Genomic DNA, 22431 nt, shown 5'->3' with positions numbered 1-22431 from the left:
ATGAACTTAGCACCAACCGAATGCCCCGCCGAAGGAAAACGTCTTGAAAGGACACTCTTTATCTTCTCGCAGCATGTCATTCGTTGTGATGGCTCTGAAAGCAGAATGCTCCGAGAAGAAAAATATTTACGCCTGTTTTCGGCATTCGTATTATTTTTGCCGCAAATGTCACATTGGATTGAGAGAAATTGTTTGAAATATATGTTTTTACAAATGCTCTTTGAAAAATGCTGGTTCAAAAATAGACGTGTCTCTTTGTGTTGCAATCCGCGTGCGGCACTAAGAGGCGACGTGAAGCCAGGCCAGGGAGAGGCAGACACAGCTGTGCTCTTGTCCCATGTACATTGACCTACTTATGGGCCGCCCTTGGTGCATTGGATCACGTCTGGCAGCTCTCAGTGTGTGTGATTTCTGTATCTTTTGGCCTCTATGTGGGAATTAGTCTTGTGTGTGTGTGTGTATACATGTGATCATGTGAGTGTGCTGGTCACACAGCTGTGCATTGACTGTTGTGACCCCTGTTAGAGAGTCTCTCTAGGAAATTTTGCATGGCTGGGATCTTTGACCCCATGCCTTCCCAGGGGTCCCTGCAGTTTTGCAGAAAGCACACAATGCCTGCGGTGCATTACACACACTCACGTAATGTCTGCAGTGGAGTTCTCTTGTAGTTCAATTCCACAGATTGATATTATGCGCTGTTTGCGCTTCACTTTATTTCAACACCCCTAACCCAACGGAATGAATTTAATAATTTGTTTGTGCTACAGACATGAATGATACCTCAAATTGTGTGCTTTGTTGAGGAGAGGTTCAAAGGAGTTATGTGATATTAAGTTATTACAGAATTTATGTATGGGTTAGACACAGGATAATAGCTAATACTATATGTAATATAAGGATTATATATATATACATACACATACACACACACACACACACACACACACACACACACACACACACACACACACACACACACACACACACACACACACAGGATAATAGCTAGTTTTAAACATTTAACCTGGGTGTAAAAACACTTTTATGGTAAAAAAAAACTAACAAAAAAAACACCTTGACATTATGTGAATTGATTTTTGCCAAGACAGAGCTGTGTAAACAATCACAAGGTTCCTTGTTAAATTTTCTATTTTCGAAATTCAAGCTTGAAATGATCCAGTAATAATAGGGCGTTTTGAACTAAATGGGTTTTCAATCTCCGAGCTTGTCTCATAAATGTGATTGGCTCATAAAGTTTTAATTTGGGACTTGTGTGAAGCTGCTATTGCATTCTTGATGCAAAAAGTTGATTCTCACAAATGAATTGCCCAAACAAGATGATGAATGCTAATCGCAGCTAATTGCAGATCGCAGGCCACTACACAAGATTCGCTTCCTGCGCCTCAGTGAGTCAGGTCTTCCGTGCCTCTGTTACAGATCCGGGCAGGAGGGTTTGAATATTCCCCCGGCACGCTGCAGATCTACTCCGACAGCCTTCTCACCCTGCCTGCCATCATCGGGATCGGAGGAGGTGGAGGACTCCTGCTGCTGGTCATCATCGCTGTGCTCATCGCATACAAGCGCAAGTCCCGCGACGCTGACCGCACACTCAAACGACTCCAGCTACAAATGGACAACCTGGAATCCAGAGTCGCTCTCGAGTGCAAAGAAGGTGAGATTAATTATTAGTAAGTCATATATCATTTAGGGCCTGCAAAGATGGTTCACAAACTGCATCCTGCTGCAGCTGCATGCTGCCCTTTTATACAGTAACAATGCTGTCAACCAATTAAATTGCTTAATTAAATTAACTATGTTATTGCAGAATTTACATACGGGTCAGACACAGGTTAATTGCTTTTTTAAACATTTGTACTAAATTAACGTGTTAAATGGACTATATATACAATTATACATGCACAATTTCATATATGTGTGTGTGTGTGTGCATGTATACATGATCGGTAAGATTTTTTATGTTTTCAACATTGATAATAAATAATAATAATAATAAACGTTTCTTGAGCAGCAAATCAAAATATTAGAATGATTTCTGAAGATTCATGTGACACTGAAGACTAGAGTAATGATGATAAAAAAATCAGCTTTGCATCACAGGAATAAATTACATCTTAAAATACTGTATATTAAAATAGATTTTAAAATTGTAATAATCTTTCACAATATAACTTTTTTTGTTGTATTTTTAATCAAAGAAATGCAGCCTCTGTGAGCATAAGAGACTTATTTTAAAAACATACAAAAAGTGTAATTTAAAATAAATAGGTTTGTTAAAAACTTTCTGAAATGAATCAAATGTAAGTGACATTTATTCATTTACATGAATTGACTTGCCTAGTCATCTACTAATAAATAACACTAGTCGACCCTAATAAATTAATACTTTTGTAAAAGCTGTTACACCCTATCTGTTCCTACTAATACATTTAAGAATGGTGTTTTATGTAAACGACACTCGCTGTGATAAACGTCCACATCAGAGAATGTGATTTTCATACGTGATTTAAATTGCTGTTGAAGTGAAACCTGCGGGTCCTACGATCAAGCTCCCCATTAACATATTTCCGTTCTCTTGTCGCCATGGTGACACCATTATTGTTGTTAGCATGTCTTGGTAACAGGTTGGTGTTAGTGGGCTGCTTTGTTATGGGATTCCGTCTTCCACCCAGTATGAAATGCAGTTTCCGTATGCCGTAAAGGTTCCCAATGCCACACTCTACCTGGTCTCGTAGAGATGCACTGGGTCTAATTGGCCATTATCTTAGGACTGTCGACCCTCCTGGTCACAACCCTGTCAGGAGGATGAAAAAGCGTGGCGTGGCTAGCTAGCTAACAAACAGTCTTTTTCACCGCAAAGGGGGAGATGGCTGAATGTCAGAGGGAGAATGATGAAAGAAATTTGCTGCTTGCCAAATGGGTGAAGGAACCGGTAGACATTGATTAGCTGTCACGTTCTTTAGACCTGATTCCACTGATTGGCCGACCGCCTTCATTAGTGGACAACCTGAACGGTTTGTTATCGCAATGCCATTCAATCTGTGCATCAATATTTTATTTGGATCATATGCGCTGACATTATTTACAACCTCTGCAAAATATTTATGACCTCAGCTTGGTTATTTCTCGTTTTGGGCTGGAATTTTTTTTTCCGACATTTGCTTCGTAATGACACGAAGCTCTCAAACCAGTGGGCTGTCGAACCCAGTGAGGTCAACAGGGCCAGAAAATGGGCTGCAGAGGGGTGAATCTCACAAAACCTGTCAAGACGTCATATTTTACACCAAAATTATAAGGAAACAAGTTTTTTTGGGGAAAAAGTTTAAATATCTGTTAAAATATTTTAACACTTAAATTTTAACACTTAAACGTACAGTATGGAATTTTTCGCCACTAGGGGTCGCTAACCTATTTACAATAACAAAGGCGTAGTTTGATGACGCAACATTTGCTAAGAATTATGGATCTTGTCGTCAACGTCAAGCCGACCGATCTAATCTATGGATCTAATAATGTTTATGGATGACTGAATACATCGATGCTTTTATCATGACTGTGATATGAAACAGTTCGGGATTGCTAAGAGACAGCTATCAGCTCCACATGCTACGCGATATGGACATTTCATTCTACTGAACTAACGTTACACGCGAGTGCAGAATTACTACTCACAGTCACAGGTCAGTTTATTAGACAAATTAAACGTGTGAGGTAACGCAGCGTTGTTTCACTTGGTCTAACATTACACTATCACACTAAACTGCATTTGAATGTGTTGAAATGTATGTGTTAGTTTGTCTGTATGAGACTAGCAGTAAGCTAGATCAACATTAGAATAACATACAGATCATATTCTAACATTTCATCATGTTGAGCTATATAACATTGATTCGTTTTATGTAAATGTTCTCACCTGTTTAATAAAGTACATGTAGGAGCGGTCGAAGTCTCGGACGTGGAGCTCTCGTTTATATACTGTCTATGGGAGCTCTAGGCATCTTGAAAACACCGCGCTGATATTGATTCTCGTTTTAGTTCTCCTTTTGTATCCAAAGTCTGCTTGCCATGGTCCATAATGTTTGAACGAAACAACAACAGCGTGCAAATAGACATTGCGAACTACCGTCAGTCGCTTTGGTTACTATCAGAGGGCTCTGGTTCATAGCTCTGGTTGCCATGGCAGTACGAGCGGAAACCAGGGACAACGCGGATATGACGCCATTGACGGCGACAAAACGGAAATAAAGAAACGGGACGTTTCTCGAATTAAATTACAAATTTCTCCTGGTTTGAAAGTTGTTGGAAACAGTCGGGATAATGTAAGTACACAACTAAAAAAAATATATAACATAGATATAGTGATTTTTGCTATTTTTAAAGCAAAAAAGTTACATATTGTGGCTTTAAGACCTCGGGTCTTTAGAGACCCGGGACGTCATTTACTACCCCCTTCCTCATATATTTATTTTAAGTTAGACATCAATCTTCTTAGTATTCCTCAATCAATTCATCATATACAATATAACAAGAAAAAAAAGATAAAAGAATGGTCGCTAACGAACTGAGGTGTTTCTGCACAACAATAATTTAATCTTTAATGACTGAATACGTGCAATTCACCTTTATTCCACAAGGTGGCAATGTCTGATACACAATGATGAAGTAATGTTTCACTTATAGTTATCGCAGGCAGAAAACTAAATAATAGGGAGTACCATCAGCAAAACTTAGCGATTTACTGGAGCGCAAGTACTGAACGCAATCAAATATTAGTGTTACTGTCACTTGATGGTGGATCTGGTGAAGAAGCTGTCAGAGATCAAAATATTGATTTTGAAGATGTTGAAAATGATAGTTTTGAGAATGTTTGAAATCGCGTATCTGAGCCAGATGCTAATGTACTAGGAAATGAGCTCTTACGAGGACAGTGATGATTGTATAAAACTTCTGCTCAAACTGAACCCTTCCAAGCTCCAAAAGGTAACAAAATATGCTTTATTTCATTGTTCTTTAATAGTTACTTTAACATCAGGAGAGTTTTATATTATTGCAACAGGTAGAGATCCATCAGTGTTAGACATAGATCCGGGTCGCTAAAGACCCGAATATGTATAATGATTGGCGAAACATTCATGCATTTAAGGTAATAATTTTATATAATATATTTAGAATAAAAAATATTATTTTACACATTTCCTCCCCAAATTCTCATTAGCAAAATTTGAGATATAATTAAAATTTTTCTATTACTGTAAAAAGTACTTCATGGCTTATTCACCTAAAAGCGTCAACGGCCTCTAAATGCTTGAAACCTGCGTTCCCAACCCTCTGAGCAACTTCACCCTCTAGTTTGTCTGTATACGGAAGGGTGGATGCAGTCATGATGGCGCTGCACAGTCATGGGGTGTGGACCGGCGAGAGCCATCCAGGGACATGCCATTTACCATGTGCAAAGACTTACTGAGCCATGATGCAGCCCATCAGAGAGCGCAGTGGTACAAACAAACAAAGGATACGGCTAATGGCTAATTAGCCATCTATCCAGCGCCGGTTTAGATACCGGGAACGCTCAGTGGGGATATCAGCTTCGCCTCTCTGCTTTACATTAGCCCAGAAATGTTAGTGCAAGCATGTGTGGACATCACAGTAATTGGAATTGTTTCACTTTGAGTGCTTTCACAACTAAAGGAACGATTGCAGAAAGAAACGCATTATCAGCAGTGTCCGAAAACTTTTCAAACGTGTTTTGACAAACAGCTTCTGCACTAAAGGAAATGTTTTGCTGGCTGACCTTGCCAGGGCTGATTCTTCCTGAGTGGTGTAATGTTTTGACCACTACAACAGGAAGCCTTTCAAAATTCGCAATTCAAGCTGTCTGTAATGCCCCCTCATGCTTTACAATCCGACACGCGCCTCGCCAAATAATGAAGCGAAATTGAATTACAAGGCCATCCCTCATGTTGGAAATCTTTGTTAGGCCTTTCGAGTGCACTTTTGAAGAGAAAGAACCATTGAATTAAAAGCTCTTTAGGCCTGTCACTTTCTCTTCTTTTTTTTTTTCATCAGGAGACTGAACATCCCGTTGGACAGTTCATCTTGAATAATATTTGTGTAGTATTTTTAAGATGAAAACCCCTCACTTAGAGTAGGAGCTTCGTGCTTCAGTATTCGTATCCCAGCGGACAACGAGGAGGAACAACAGCTGGAGGAAATTATGCATGAAAAGCTCCGCTCCTTTATTAATTACCCACTCATGCAATTAATTGACTTTCTTTTCCCGTGAACTTTGTGTCTTACGTCTCTTCCCTCCCGCTCTTTTCGAATAGCAAAACCAAATTAGTCATAAACTGAGTAAACAAACAGATTGACAGACTTAGCATTACTTCTGTTTACCCAATAAGTACTTATTATTTCACGAGGCTCCCAGTGACCACATTTTTCCATAATTTTCCACCACTTTATTTAAAGTTTATTTTTAATCATACTTAGGTAAGGCTTAAAGCAAACCAAACTTCTATTATGAGATGTTTTATTATGTACCCTGATTTAAAAAATCTCTGCACTGCAAAACTACTCTGGAAATATGTTGAGGGTTGAGTTACTTATAGATCTATAGTAGTAGCTGGTTGTATATTGATGTGACTGATTACCTTTATGATTGTTTTATTCATTTTTAGAACACTACCGTTCAAAAGTTTGGGGTCAGTAATAATAAGAAAATAAATAGTAAGAAAAGTAAGAAATCAATACTTTTATTCATCAAGGATGAATTACATTGATCAAAAGTTACAGTAAAGACATGTATAATGTTACAAAAGATTCCATTTCAAATAAATGCTGTTCTTTTGAACTTTTTATTCATCAAAAAAATATATATTTTGAAAAATTAAAGTTTTTCATCCTGAAAAAAAAAAAATACACAACTGTTTTCAACATTGATAATAATAATGAATGTTTCTTGAGCCTCAAATCAGCATATTAGAATGATTTCTGAAGGATCATGTGACACTGAAGACTGGAGTATGATACTGAAAATTCAGCTTTGATCACAGGAATAAATTCGATTTAAAAAAATATTAAAATAGAAAACCGTTATTTTGAATTGTCATAATATTTAACAATATTATGATTTATTTTTTAATCAAATAAATGCAGCCTTGGTGAGCAGAAGAGACTACTCTTAAAAACATAAAAAATTTTACTGATCCAAAACTTTTGACTGGTAGTGTATTTATATATATAATTATAATTTATTTATTTATTTATTTATTTATTATAACTTTATTAGTCAGATAGTGTTGAAACTCTACTTACTAGGTTTTCGTTTCTCCTCGCAGCATTTGCCGAACTCCAAACCGACATCCACGAGCTGACCCAAGAGCTGGATGGGGCAGGTATCCCGTTCCTGGACTATCGAATCTACGCCATGAGAGTGCTGTTCCCAGGCATTGAGGACCACCCGGTGCTCAAGGAGATGGAGGTACGGGTCAGTACATCGCCATCACCACGGTACCCCTATAGAGCAGAACTAACAATGCAATCAAAAATCATCAGAGCACTACTAATACTAGAAAAACCAACATCAGGCCCTCACGTATAGCTGAGATTGTATGAACTATGATAACGGCATTTACGCCTGATCAACACTCTTGAAAGGTCACAATGTATATTGTAAATTCGGTTACCAATATTTTTGACATCAATGACTTCTGATAAATGGGGTCAGTGACTCACCGGAAAGAGTGAAAAAATACAGTTTGAACATACAATTTGGAGTTGAAAGAGTTCAATACGTTACAGATTGTGACCTCTTGTACTATAGAACCAGACGCTAATGACAGACGCGTAATAGCACAAGCTAAAGAAAGCAATCGTAAAACCTCAAAACGCACCGGTCAGCGCAATTAAATACTCTATTACTCCAACATGTTACGTCCTTCGGCCTGCGTACGGCAGGTCATGCTGTTGGCTTGCGGCGGGATCACATGTTTATTATTTCATCTGGGGTTTGTTTTCACTGTATTTGCCCCCGAGTCCCCGGCGTAATCAAGTGCCTATGCGCACGGCTCAGACCCTTATTGCTCTGTGTAGCTTCTCGCCCCAAAGCAACCTACAGTGCAATCGGCCTCCCCGAGAGGCTGCAAATTTCATTCGGCTCAGCAGAGAAGAATTGAGGCACTTTATTAGTCTGTGTTGTTGGGGGGAAAAAAAGGCCTTTGTCAGGTTACATGGAACATAAAGTGCTGAAGGGGACAATAACAGACGTCGGTTCGCTTTGAAGTCTGATTCCTGCATCCTCGCACTGAGATTTTATTGTTCGGTTTTGTTTTCCGTAATTTCTTTGGACTATAGCTCTTTGTCCTAAAGAGCTGTGAAAAGTTCCCAGCAACAATGTGAGATAATTACTGTTTTACATAGAGGTTTGTGAAGCAGAATTTTGCACCAATGAGATTTCACTGTGGGCGGGGCTACTCATTAGATGAATATGCACACAGGTTGGCTTGTTAGGACACATGTAAGATTTGTTACTTTTATCATGTTAGTATAAACATGTAGCTACAAGAAGTTGTACAGGTAAGATGTATGAAAAGGTGAGGCAGATGAAAAGTGACAGGTGCTGCCCTGCGCATCATGGAAGGACACAACGCCACTTTTCGCTCCTGGACACAGAGGTCACATCTGCTTCCTGCTGTACTCTTTCTCTCTCTGTCCTTCCTCACTCTGCATTTCCTTCTGTTGTGTTTTTGAGCTGCTAGCATCTTGGATTCCCTTTGATGTCAGTCAGAAAGCGACACGTCCCTCATGTGGACTTGTGCTTGAACACTGAAGGACTTTTGCTTTGTGCTTCAGAGAGGCAGAACATGTCAATCAAAAACATTAAAAGCAATGTGAAATTGACCTGATTTACTTTCTTTAAAAATTCCTCTGGTTTTACAGTGCATAACTGATCACTGAATGTTATAATAAAAAATATTTAAAAAAAAGTCCCACTTGTTAGTATACAATAAAATCACTATGCACTATTTTATTTTGAAATGTCACATAGCACAAGATTAATGCACCGGAAATTTTTATTTAATGTTTTTCACCTCTGCTATTGGCCAGTTAAAAAGATAGTCCCGCCTCCGAATTCATGGCATTTGTTAAGTTGTTGTATTGGGATTCTTAGGCATAAAACACAAGCACAAATTTGTGTCAATCATAAAATTGCATAAATTAATAAATAGTGATATAAAATTATTCAGTTCAGGACAACAATTTAGGTAGGAACTATTTTAGGTATGAGCTACCATTCTAAAGTTTGGGATCAGTAAGATTTGCTTAATACTTTTATTCAACAATTTCCCATTAATTTGATCAGAAGTGACACTAAAGACATTTATAATGTTACAACAGATTTCTGTTTCAAATGCTTTTCTTTTGAACTTTATATTCATCAAAGAATCCTGACAGAAAAATGTATCTCAAAAATGTTTAAACATAGATGTTAAGCAGGCCAAACGATTTTCAACATTGATAATAATAAGAAATGTTTATTGAGCAGCAAATCAGCATATTAGAATGATTTCTGAAGGATCTTGTGACATTGAAAACCAGAGTAATGATGCTGAAAATTCAGCTTTGATCACAGGAATAAATTACATTTTTTAAAGTATATTAAAATACAAAACAGTTTGTTTTTACTGTATTTTTTTATCAGTGCAGCCTTGGTGACATAAGAATCTTACAGACTCCACACTTTTGATCGGTAGTGTAGATTCATGTAATTGTTTCTTTTTTGTCTGTTCAACAAAATGCAACTTGTCATAATTAGCTCTACACTGTATAATGAGTTGCTCTGTGTTTTTTCCCCCACAGGTGCAGGCTAATGTCGAGAAGGCCTTGACTCTATTTGGTCAACTCCTCACCAAGAAGCACTTCCTTCTGACATTTATCCGCACGCTCGAAGCTCAGCGCTCCTTCTCCATGCGTGACCGTGGCAACGTGGCATCACTCATCATGACAGCTCTACAGGGAGAGATGGAGTACGCTACAGGAGTCCTCAAACAGCTGCTCTCTGACCTCATCGACAAGAACCTGGAGAGCAAGAACCACCCCAAACTGCTGCTCAGGAGGTGGGAGAGAACACACACACACTCTGATATACAGAGTTGGCCTATCAAAATAGAGGTTGTTTAGTTTGAAAACTCTTAAAAGGTACAGTACTTCCTTGCTATCTAAGTATGCGAAAAATAGTATGCCAAAAAAAAAAAAGAGTAGTGTGTCCGAATACCTAGTATTTGAAAAACAGTAGGTGAAAAGTCCCTACCTTCCGGCGAGATTCTTATGTGTTCAATTCGATTCAATTCAATAAACTTTATTATTCCCCTGAGGGGAAATTTACACATCACAGCAGCACATACCACACAGTAATAAGGATGTGTGCATTCAATGGACACTTTACTATCCAATGGCACTACGGGAGAGGATTTATGAATGGAAGTGAAGCAACGCAACTGACGCTGGTCACATGATAATGACAACATGGCAGATGTAGTATGTCCAAATTTCATTCATACTACCCATATTCATACTATATAAAGCATACTTTTTTTTAACTGCTATGAAGTAAATTCAAATTCAAATGTAGTACCTACTCAGATAGTATGCGATTTTGGGCGCACCAAGGGTCATAGAAAGGGTAGAATATAGTACTGCAAATCTAAATCACGATTTTTGTGTAAGAAACCTTGACTATCATTTTAAGTAGACTTAAAATGCTACAAAATTCCCAGCCTGGAAAAACCACCTCAAATTTTCTCCCTGACGCACAAAAGTTCATGTAAGTCAATACTCTCCATCTCACCCACCGTCAACCCTGATCTAGCGCACTTACCGAAGTACGCTAATGAGCTATTCAGTACACTTGCCCCACATGAAATACCTGTTGTCCTGCTCCATTCACCTTATCTCCCCTTCCCCGTTTTATTAACGAGCATATAATTTAATAATAGGCCCTTATGTAAGGAAGTAATGGGAGTTGGTAAGTCTATGTGAATGCATTATTGAACAGCAGAAAAGGCTCCTGGTGGGCCTGAGGGAGGAAGGAGCCGCAGTTTGCAGCCCGCACTAGCAGTCGCTCTCGTTTGCCAGCTACAGATGAATTAGGAGAATTGAAGTCCATTAATTAAGGCATGCTTTAATTACTTCTGTTCTGGGGAAGCTTTTGGGGGGTCTTCGGCTAGCGACAGGTTGGCCATTAATGGAAGACGTCGCCCAATTACTGTAATTGTCTGGTCTTAATGAAGATTGGTGGTTTGTTTTGGAAAAAAGTGTAGTTTTTTCCCCCCACAAGTACCACATTAGTAGTTTTTTTTTTTTTTTTTTTTTTTGAAGGCTTTTATTTACTTTTGGATTGCGTTTTTATCGAATGAATTTGAATTCATATTTCCTCTTTTCCTCTCTGCTTTTAGGACCGAGTCTGTTGCTGAGAAGATGCTTACGAACTGGTTCACTTTTCTTCTGTACAAGTTCTTAAAAGTAAGTGGGTACCATATGTAGGATATCGTTCAAAAGTTTGGGGTCGTTATATTATATTAATTTTTTTTAAAGAAATAAATACTTGCATTCAGCTGAGAGTCCTGAAAAATATGATCAGTTTCTCAAAAATATTAAGCAGCACAACTGTTTTCAACATAATTATTGTTTTATAATTATAGTGTTTCTTCTGCACCAAATCAACATATTAGAATGATTTCTGAAGGATCATGTGACACTGAAGACTGGAGTAATGATGCTGAAAACTATGCTTTTCCATCACAGGAATAAATTACATTTCAGAATATATTCAAAAATATTTTTCACAATATTAAGATCTTACCGACCCCAAACTTTTGAATAGTAGTGTACATGCACCAGTGTTTTACACATGACTGAATCTGCAGTGCCACCTTATATTTTACGCCTTATATTTGTGAGGTTTCTTAGTTTGATTCACAAGTCTGATTCATTCAAATTGAACTTATGTTCAAATTATGTTTATGTTCAGTTCTGAAGAATCAAAGAGAAATTTTGAATCTGTTTGATTTCTTTGAATCTGTCTAACGAATCATTCTAGATCTACATTTGTGTATTAAGGGGAGTTTTTTTTTTATTTTTTTATCCCATTGACTTTTATTGTATGGACAAAACCATATGAAAACTTTAAAATATCAGCTTTGATATGATTGGTGAGTAAATGACAGAATTTTTGGATAAAGTCTGTTCCACCCACTCCTGATAAAACAAAAATGCACCCAAACACACATACAAAACATAAAAATGAATTCACACTCTTTATTCTACAAAAATAGGGCGACCAGAGAACCTTTCTACATGATTAGACAAATTAAGAAACAGAAGCTGTCTGTCAGGGGTCGGGCAGGTCAAAGGCTGTCCCTAGCGGCACCTCTGCATCTGAGTCCCCATCAGCTCTTAGCTCTCTCTCTCCTTTTTTATACCACCCCCCCCTCCCCCATCCTGCTGCACTCCATGACGCCACTCACAGAGCGTGATTGAGCTGCAGGATGTCGCATCCTCCCCTGTCTGTCTCTCTCTCTCTCTCTCGCACTCTTACATTAGCAGCTCTCTAGTTTTATTAGTTCAATCATGCAGGGCTCAGCATGCACTGGAAGAATTTTAATCAACAGGAAACCGGTGTCTAGAATACTTTCACATCATAGAAATTCATTTAAAGTTGACACAAATTGAACGTGCTTTTGCATTATTTGACAACATAGAATGTAGTTGTTTGTAAAGGAATAGTTCATCCACAAGATGAAAATGGTCAATTTATTTACAGTACTATACTAATAATAGACTGATATCAGACAAGTGACCATACATTTTAAATATTAAAAGGGAAAGAATGAATAAATAATATACACACACTGTATGTGGATGTATGGTTGTGCATATATATATATATATATATATATATATATATACATACATTACATTACATTACATTACACATACATATACATATACATATATAAGCACAACCATATATATATATAAATATATATATATATATATTATTATTATTTATTTATATCTAGAAATACATCTAGAAACAAAGAGATGCAAAAGCCTCTAAGTGCCATCTGAAATTTTCTTCTAGAATGATCATTTTTATCAAGATCATATATTTAAGTTCAGTCATTTCACTTTTATGGCAATGAAAATGACCTATTAATTGTAATTTAAGTGAAATTACTGAACTTAAATATACGAGCTTGATAAAAATGATCATTCTAGAAGAAAATTTCAGATGACACTTAGAGGCTTTTGCATCTGAACTCTTCAAACATATATTATTGTGTATAGAAATAGTCTCACACAAAGCAGTCAAAGCAACAAAAACATTTTTTATGTTAGTGGTTTTTTGGGTTTTTTTTTTTACAGTGTCAGTCTTCATTCACATGCTGGAAAAGAGCAGCATGAATATTTTGCCTAATATGTTCCTTTTAGACTAAATCAGCCAATTCCAATTTGCTCATTTAAAGTCCGTTTCAAGCTCTGTCTGTTTACAGGCCTCGTTTGGCTCCTCTGCTAACTGACAAAAGTTCAGAAGCAGACAGTTTGTGATCGCTAATTAGCATTAGGAAAAGCAGCGCTGTTTTAGACGGATGGGATTGTGGCGTGAGTTAGTGGAACTGACAAGCTGTTACACCATACATCACCAACACACAGCTTGTAATATCACATATGATGACACTGCTCAGAAAGCACAGTTGAAGCAAACTGACACAAGTCAAACCTTCCCAGAAATCTCTCTCACAAAGTGCAGTTTTTTTACCACAGTGGTGCTTTTGAAAAGGGTCTGCTCAAGGCTGTGGTGTGGAATAATTGATCTGCTAGCTCTGTATTTCAACAGGATATTTTCCTGCTACTGTTCATTAGCCCTATGGGTGGGTGAGGTCTGTCTATGTGGTCTGCTCTCTCTCGCTCTCTTTCTGTCTCTTTAATGAAGCTAGAGCGTGGGATGAGGTCTAGTCTCTCGGCCGCGTGCGCTGCAGTGGGGGTCTCTAAGAGTGATGTATTCACGCTCCCTCTCGTTAGCAGCTGTCGGCTTAATTAGCGCAGATGCTAACGAGACGTTAACAGCATATGGTGGGAGGGTGGGTGGAGTAAAACAGGATGAAGTGGTGGAGGAAACCAGAGTAACTGTTTCTTGTGGGTATGCGTGAGGCGGAGGAAGACGGCGGGTTTCCTCGTTTCACCGTGCCCATCATAATCACTGCGCTCGGGGGGTCGGTTGAGGAGGGATACAAGCCTGTATAACTGCTCTCCGTAAATCATGATTTACGTGTCTTCTGCATTAAAATTTGACCAATCTTTGGAAATTATATCAGATTTTGACTTCTGTCTCAGAAACTCATTCTAATTCATTGTAGCTTCGATTTTAGCTTCAGAACCTTTGTAGATTCTGCCTCAGAAATGATTAGCAAGTGTATTCATGGTAGCTTCAGATTTTGTGTGGTAATGTGTAAATCACACAATGTGTTTTCTTTGTAATCTGAAGCTACAATGGAAAAGATTGCTAATTACTAGTTTCTGTCTCAGAAACTCATTACAGATCATTGTAGCTTCTGCCTCAGAAACTAGCGATTAAAGCGTTTATTCATTGTAGCTTCAGATTTTGTGTCGTAATGTATAATTCACACAATGTGTTTTATGTATAATCTGAAGCTGCGATGAATAAACTTGCTAATCGCTAGTTTCTGAGGCAGAAGCTACAATGAATCTGAAGTTACAATGGAGAAGATTGCTAATTGCTAGTTTCTGTCTCAGAAACTCATTACAGTTCATTGTAGCTTCAGATTCATTGTAGCAATTTTGCCTCAGAAACTAGCGATTGACAAGTTTATTAATTGTAGCTTCAGATTTTGTGTGTCGTAATGTATAATTCACACAATGTGTGCTATGTGTAATCTGAAGCTGTGATGAATAAACTGGCTAATCAGTTCTGTAGTTTCTGAGGAAGAAGCTAGGGATTAGTGAGTTTATTCTCATACCACAAGAATATCTGAAGCTATATTAAATAAGATTGCTAATTGCTAGTTTCTGTCTCAGAAACTTGATTGAAGCTTCATTGTAGCTTGTAGATTCAGAACCTCTGTAGCTTCTGCCTCAAAAGCTAGTTTATTCACTGTAATTTGTGTGGTAATGTGTAATTCAGACAGTATGTGCTATGTGTAATCTGAAGCTACAATGAATAAACTGGCTAGTCACTAGTTTCTGAGGCAGAAACTATAGTGATCGGCAAGTTTATTCACAGTCACACCATTGTAAAATCTGAAGCTGCAATGAATAGGATTGCGAATTGATAATTTCCCAGAATGTAGCTTCAGATTTCTTGTAGCTGCCTCAGGAACTTGTGATTAGCAGGTTTATTAATTGTAGTTTCAGATTTTCTGTGGTAATGTGTAATCCACGTGTGCTACGTGTAATTTTAAAATAGTTTTTTAGTGTTAGTACTTCATCTTAAACGTATTTAGTTAGTTAGTTGCCAAAGCAACAATTTTAATATTCTGTGTTATTTTTGTTTTGTTTTACGTTATCTAATATATATATACACTCACCTAAAAGATTATTAGTAACACCTGTTCAATTTATCATTAATGCAATTATCTAATCAACCAATCACATGGCAGTTGCTTCAATGCATTTAGGGGTGTGGTCCTGGTCAAGACAATCTCCTGAACTCCAAACTGAATGTCAGAATGGGAAAGAAAGGTGATTTAAGCAATTTTGAGCGTGGCATGGTTGTTGGTGCCAGACTGAGTATTTCACAATCTGCTCAGTTACTGGGATTTTCACGCACAACCATTTCTAGGGTTTACAAAGAATGGTGTGAAAAGGGAAAAACATCCAGTATGCGGCAGTCCTGTGGGCGAAAATGCCTTGTTGATGCTAGAGGTCAGAGGAGAATGGGCCGACTGATTCAAGCTGATAGAAGAGCAACTTTGACTGAAATAACCACTCGTTACAACCGAGGTATGCAGCAAAGCATTTGTGAAGCCACAACACTCACAACCTTGAGGCGGATGGGCTACAACAGCAGAAGACCCCACCGGGTACCACTCATCTCCACTACAAATAGGAAAAAGAGGCTACAATTTGCACAAGCTCACCAAAATTGGACAGTTGAAGACTTGAAAATGTTGCCTGGTCTGATGAGTCTCGATTTCTGTTGAGACATTCAGATGGTAGAGTCAGAATTTGGCGTAAATAGAATGAGAACATGGATCCATCATGCCTTGTTACCACTGTGCAGGCTGGTGGTGGTGGTGTAATGGTGTGGGGGATGTTTTCTTGGCACACTTTAGGCCCCTTAGTGCCAATTGGGCATCGTTTAAATGCCACGGCCTACCTGAGCATTGTTTCTGACCATGTCCATCCCTTTATGACCACCATGTACCCATCCTCTGATGGCTACTTCCAGCAGGATAATGCTCCATGTCACAAAGCTCGAATCATTTCAAATTGGTTTCTTGAACATGACAATGAGTTCACTGTACTAAAATGGCCCCCCACAGTCACCAGATCTCAACCCCATAGAGCATCTTTGGGATGTGGTGGAACGGGAGCTTCGTGCCCTGGATGTGCATCCCACAAATCTCCATCAACTGCAAGATGCTATCCTATCAATATGGGCCAACATTTCTAAAGAATGCTTTCAGCACCTTGTTGAATCAATGCCACGTAGAATTAAGGCAGTTCAGAAGGCGAAAGTGGGTCAAACACAATATTAGTATGGTGTTCCTAATAATCCTTTAGGTGAGTGTATATATATATATATATATATATATATATATATATATATATATATATATATTTTTTTTTTTTTTTTTCAGCTTTGTTTAGTTTTTAGTTAACAATAACAACCCTGCTGGTTGGTTGCTTTATATCAACAAAATTGGCCAGAATATGTCACTATATAGACCATAGGTCAGGCTACATAAGGCTAGCTAACTGCTAACGGATGGCTGATTCAAACAGAAACATAAATATGAATTAATAAATATGAATACAAATTCCCTCTGGTCTGTGTGGGTCCTAACGCCCTAGTATAGTGACGGGGACACTATACTGTCAAAAGAGCACCGTCCTTCGGATGAGACGTTACACTGAGGTCCTGACTCTCTGTGGTCACAAAAAAATCTGGGCAAATTTGGCCAGGATGCCGGGGTTACACCCCTTCTCTTTCGAAAGACATCCTGGCCAAATTTGCCCAGTGGCCTCTGTCCATCATCGCCTCCTAATCATCCCCATATACTGATTGGCTTTATCACTGTCTCCTCTCCACCAGTAGCTGGTGTGTGGTGGGCGTTCTGGCGCAATATGGCTGCCGTCGCATCATCCAGGAGGTTGCTGCACATTGGTGGTGGTTGAGGAGATTCCCCCTTCTATGTAAAGCACTTTGAGTGCCGAGAAAAGCGTTATATAAATGTAATGAATTATTATTGTTATTAGAAATATGAATAATTAAGAAACTCACAAGTTGTTTGTTAGCCAGTGAGAAATGTTAATGCTAATGTAGAAATCAGCCTATCAATCCACATCTCTGCCGCCTCTCTCTCCACACCTATCTGTTCATTTCACAAAGGGGTTTAAGTGCTTCCTCCCAATCGTTAACCTCCATCTATCGCTCTCTCTATTCCCTACGTTTAAACTGTTTGTCTTTTTCGAGAGGGGCTTTTTGAGGGTGTGAGAGGCTAATGGTTGTATTGATTGGCAAGTCCTTGTGATTATTTGAAAGCGGTGTGCCATTATAGCCGCTTGTTTTTCACATCTGAAGTGACAGTTTATCAGTAATCAAGTTTTGCTCAATATACAAATCCTGAAATGCATTTTATGTCCGCGTGTTACTATGAAAGGAAAGAAGGGCTATTGATTGCATCATCTTTCACTTTTTATGAGGTGAAAAAATTCATGGTGCATGTATTCATGACATTGTGGAGTCCTAACACACTGTTGTTTCTGACTCTCTTTCTCTACAGGAGTGTGCAGGCGAGCCTCTCTTCATGCTGTACTGTGCTATTAAACAGCAGATGGAAAAAGGCCCTATAGACGCCATCACTGGAGAGGCCCGATACTCCCTCAGCGAGGACAAACTCATCCGACAACAGATTGACTATAAGACGCTGGTCAGTATACAGTGCACAACATTAGCTCACTCATCTGAAGGACTGAGGATGTGTTTTTATGTCTCTCCAATCAAGATGAAATCAAAATTGACCTTATTTGTATTCTTAATAAATGTCACTAGTCCTGTTGTGCACAACTCATGAATATTGTTATAGAGGAAAAAGTAATCTTTAATCAAAAGGACTTTTCACACATTAAATAATTAACCCTGGGTCAAACTAAACCCTGGGTTTTTCTTGCATCATGCGTCTCACTGCTCAAACTTTACCCAGGGTACATTCATTCTGGTATTCATAAGCTGACTTTTCACACTGTACATTCCTAAACCCTGGGATAACATCCTTATTTGCATATTTGTGGTGTCAGTGTCACTGATTGGACGAACGCAACATGCAACCTGTTTACATAGATTACATGCCCTTTACAGGCTATAAATGTACGAATAAAATGGTCTCTTCTTCACGCCAATTAACGCAATCACCGTTTGACGTTTTTCCTCTTAAACATTGAAATGACGCAGTGTTTCCGTGACTGCAACAGTGTTGTTAACCCTGATTCTAAATTACGAGTGTGCAATGTTCCTTTACCCAGGTGCAATGATAACCCAGGGTTAAGCGCAGTGTGAAAAGCCCTAAAGTGTATTAACTTTAGCATCCTACTTTTTGCTGACCGTTCCTTCTGCTGATTTAACAAAGTCAATGTGCAGTGAAAACCTACTGACATGAAAGCTTTTCCGAAACGTAGCCAGCAAAATAAAATAAAAAAAAGCTATTTTAAAAAAGATTTTTGCTTATTAAATGAAGTTCCAAATGCAGAGCATTCCAAATCAGTCACTTATGAGATTTTTTTAGAAGACAGCGGCCTGTCTAGGCAGCTCACTTGATTTTAGAACAGAGCCATGGTGTTTTCAACTTGTTTTTACTGTATTGAGTGTTTTAACTGCTCAAACTAGAAGCTAATGATAGACTGATTTATCTTGACTCTTTTTAGACGCTTCATTGCGTGAACCCAGAGAACGAGAACGGCCCGGAGGTGACGGTGAAATGCCTGAACTGCGACACAATCACCCAGGTGAAAGAGAAGCTTCTGGATGCTGTGTATAAAGGAAGCCCTTACTCACAGAGACCCAAAGCTGGAGACATGGACCTTGGTAAGAACTCTTGAGAAACTCTTGAAAAAGAGTCATTAGGTCATTCTAAACCCTGGATAGCAAAATCTTTGCATAACTTGTTTCATGTTTCACACTATTCAACTCTTTGCCCTGGTTTGCAATTAATCCTGGGCAGTTAGGTTTATACTCTACATTTGGAAGCCCTGGGTTAATGTTCTTATTTGCATATTTATGAGGTCAATAAGATTGATTGGTTTTAATAACTGCCTGTCCATCTCTGAAAATGTTTACATGTACTAGTGAACATTTCTGTGGCTGTACAAAGCACATGAATATTTAATGAGGTCAACACTGAGGCAGTTTATGATTAGTTGTCTGTAGCTAAATAATTCACTGCACTGCATCATTTCACACTGTATAGTGTGTACCTTTGCCGCTGCAGGTGGGGAGGGTTCCATAACCCAGGGTTAAAAGTGGTGCTAACCCTGTTTCGAAATTACAAGAATGAAACGTTGCATAAACCGGGGTAATGAGTGGCCTTACCCAGGGTTAAAAAGACGCTAACCCAGGCTTAAATGCAATGTGAAAAGCCCTAGAGAGATTTGCAGTTTGGATGAGTGGTTGGCAGAGCTTTTATGATTCAAGATGGACATATCAATGAAATATTGCATGTTGGGTATGTCAATTAATCATTAAATAATTATTGATTAAGTAATCAATGAAAATTTTGACTTTAATACTACAAAATGCATATGGAAGATTCCAAATAACATAAACACATAACCTACTTTTGAATTCCGATAATATTAATATATATATAAAGTATATATTTATTTATGTGATTTACAATATTTAGTATATATATATATATATATATAATATTATTATTATTAAATTATTAAATATTGTAAAAAAATAAAATTTAAATGATTAATTTAAAATATTTTATAGTAAATTAATTTAATTAAATTAGTTTTTTTTATTATGCTTAATGTAAATATTGACTGAAGTTGAATACATTTAAGCTTTTTAGTATGCATTGAACTCAGTAATATTATGCATGAATAAAGGAGATGATACAGGAAGACTGATAGAGGAACAGTACATAAATTGAAAATATATACACATAGATTTTGATTACTGAACATTTCTGTGCTAAAACGAATTAATCGACAATTGATAACCTAATTAAATTATTAAACAAAATGATTAACATCCCTGTTTCACGTTCTTGTAATCAAATGGCTCTGTTCAGAGAAGGTACTGTCAGCTAATACAAATGTTCAGCTTATCAGCAGCTTGATATAAATGGATGCTGAAGTCACCGTTGTGGGCACCAGGGAAATAGACACTACACCATATCATCCACAGCAAGATCCCATTAGCTAGAGCAGTTCCCAACATGATTGTCATCTGGCTCAGACTGAGTGATGCTATCAGCTGCAGATCTCTTCTGGCTTTGCTCTGCTCTGCTCCTTGGCAGTTGTCTTTCAGAATCTGTTTCGAAATAAGAAACTGCGACTTCCTCCTGCAACAAACAAACAAACAAACAGGAAGGTTGTTTATTGGAACGGTTTGCTTGTAAGAGGCTTACAACTGTCATTCCCATGACCTTGATCAGATCCGTCATTTAGATCTGACCCGGAGTCAGACTTGTCACTCAGCCTCTGTTAACAGCAAGTGCATGTTTTCATATCTTTTCGGCTCGGAAAAGTGACTTCACCCTGCACAGGGAGATTCGGACAAGGTCTGCACAAGGTTATGTGCTCTAAATGAAGCATTTCTAAAGAGGAAAGCTCCCCTCAAGTGGTCAGTTGTCCTTGCTGTGGGAGTAATGTGCGTGTGTACACACATAGCTAGAGATTGAGTTCAAAATTGTCCCCAAAAGTGAGCTAAATATGACAAAACTGTCTTTGAGAGGCATTTGGGGATGTCCTCAATTGGAAAATGTATTCATAAATAATAAGCAAGTACTGTTTTTCTAAGACATAAAATGTCACAATTCCCATTGACACACACCTTCATCTTGTTTTCTGTCGCAGAGTGGCGCCAGGGGAGACTGGCGAGGATCATTCTGCAGGATGAGGATGTCACTACTAAGATTGATAATGACTGGAAACGCCTGAACACACTAGCACACTATCAGGTACGGTCACTGTCCACAGCTGAGCAATAATAAGGAAAATAAAGATGTCATGGTCAAAGAATGCCAGAATTAGGAGGTGTATTCTGAGGATGACACTCTTCAGGGTTCTCATGGTCATGGAAAACCTTTTTTATATTGTGATCGCCAGGCCTGGAACGTTATGGAAATTTATTAAAATGTTAGAAGTCATGGGCATTTCTGTAGTGATTTTGTTGTTGTTGTGATCTTTTTGGAGACTTTTGTACAAAATAATCTCTTAATTCCAAGGATTGTCACCTGGCATATAAATGGAAAATTATTTTAAAAGTACTTGCGCATTAATCATGAATGACTGTAAAAGTCATGGAAACTGGTTGAATATGGTGGAAACACATTTAGAAATTTGTTTTATGGTCCTAACTACAATAACATGATCAAGTTGACATTTTATTCAAATATCATACAATACCAGTCAAAAGTATGGAATAATAAAAAATAAAAAAATAATAAAAAATGTTTATGCTCATCCATGCTGCATTTATTTGTACAAAAATACAGTCTTTTTCATTTTAATATTTTTCAAATATAAATTATTCATGTGATGGTAAAGCTGAATTTTCAGCATCATTACCCCAGTCTTCCCTGTCACATTATCCTTTAGAAATCATTCTAAAATGCTGATTTGGTGCTTAATTATTAAAAACATTATTCCAAACTATTGACTGGCAGTTTACATCCATTATGATTTTGAATCTTTGATTTGCAGAGTATGGATTAATGATGTAGATTAAAGTGTCTGTGAATGTTTTTCTGAGTTATTTGCAGTAATGTTGAGTTCCTCACTGTATTCAGGTAACAGATGGGTCTGTTATTGCCCTGGTGCCAAAGCAAAACTCTGCGTACAACATCTCAAACTCGTCCACCTTCACCAAGTCCCTCAGCAGATACGGTAAGAACTCTGTCTCAACTTCCTGTTTTGATGTTCCCCTCAGAACTTCCACTT

The 22431-nt window shown here is 38.0% G+C and overlaps 1 protein-coding gene across 2 annotated transcripts in view; it reads left to right on the top strand.

The window, feature by feature from the left end:
- The window catches only part of plxna1a (plexin A1a), a 209837-nt gene that overhangs the window by 174093 nt on the left and 13313 nt on the right, over positions 1-22431 (top strand). The window contains exons 20-27 of one of the 2 annotated variants that reach the window (XM_082146171.1): positions 1438-1672; positions 7356-7498; positions 9877-10133; positions 11472-11538; positions 18045-18191; positions 19183-19342; positions 21346-21449; positions 22281-22377. In XM_082146171.1, the coding sequence (XP_082002297.1) occupies positions 1438-1672; positions 7356-7498; positions 9877-10133; positions 11472-11538; positions 18045-18191; positions 19183-19342; positions 21346-21449; positions 22281-22377 (1210 nt within the window). Of the gene's footprint in view, positions 1-1437; positions 1673-7355; positions 7505-9876; positions 10134-11471; positions 11539-18044; positions 18192-19182; positions 19343-21345; positions 21450-22280; positions 22378-22431 lie in introns of both variants that reach the window. The other variant, XM_082146170.1, reaches the window with a different exon arrangement.

Source organism: Leuciscus leuciscus (genome assembly GCF_965113295.1).
Source record: "Leuciscus leuciscus genome assembly, chromosome: 18".
In the NCBI taxonomy this organism is placed as follows: domain Eukaryota; kingdom Metazoa; phylum Chordata; class Actinopteri; order Cypriniformes; family Leuciscidae; genus Leuciscus; species Leuciscus leuciscus.
This window is presented reverse-complemented; position numbering and strand designations above follow the sequence as displayed.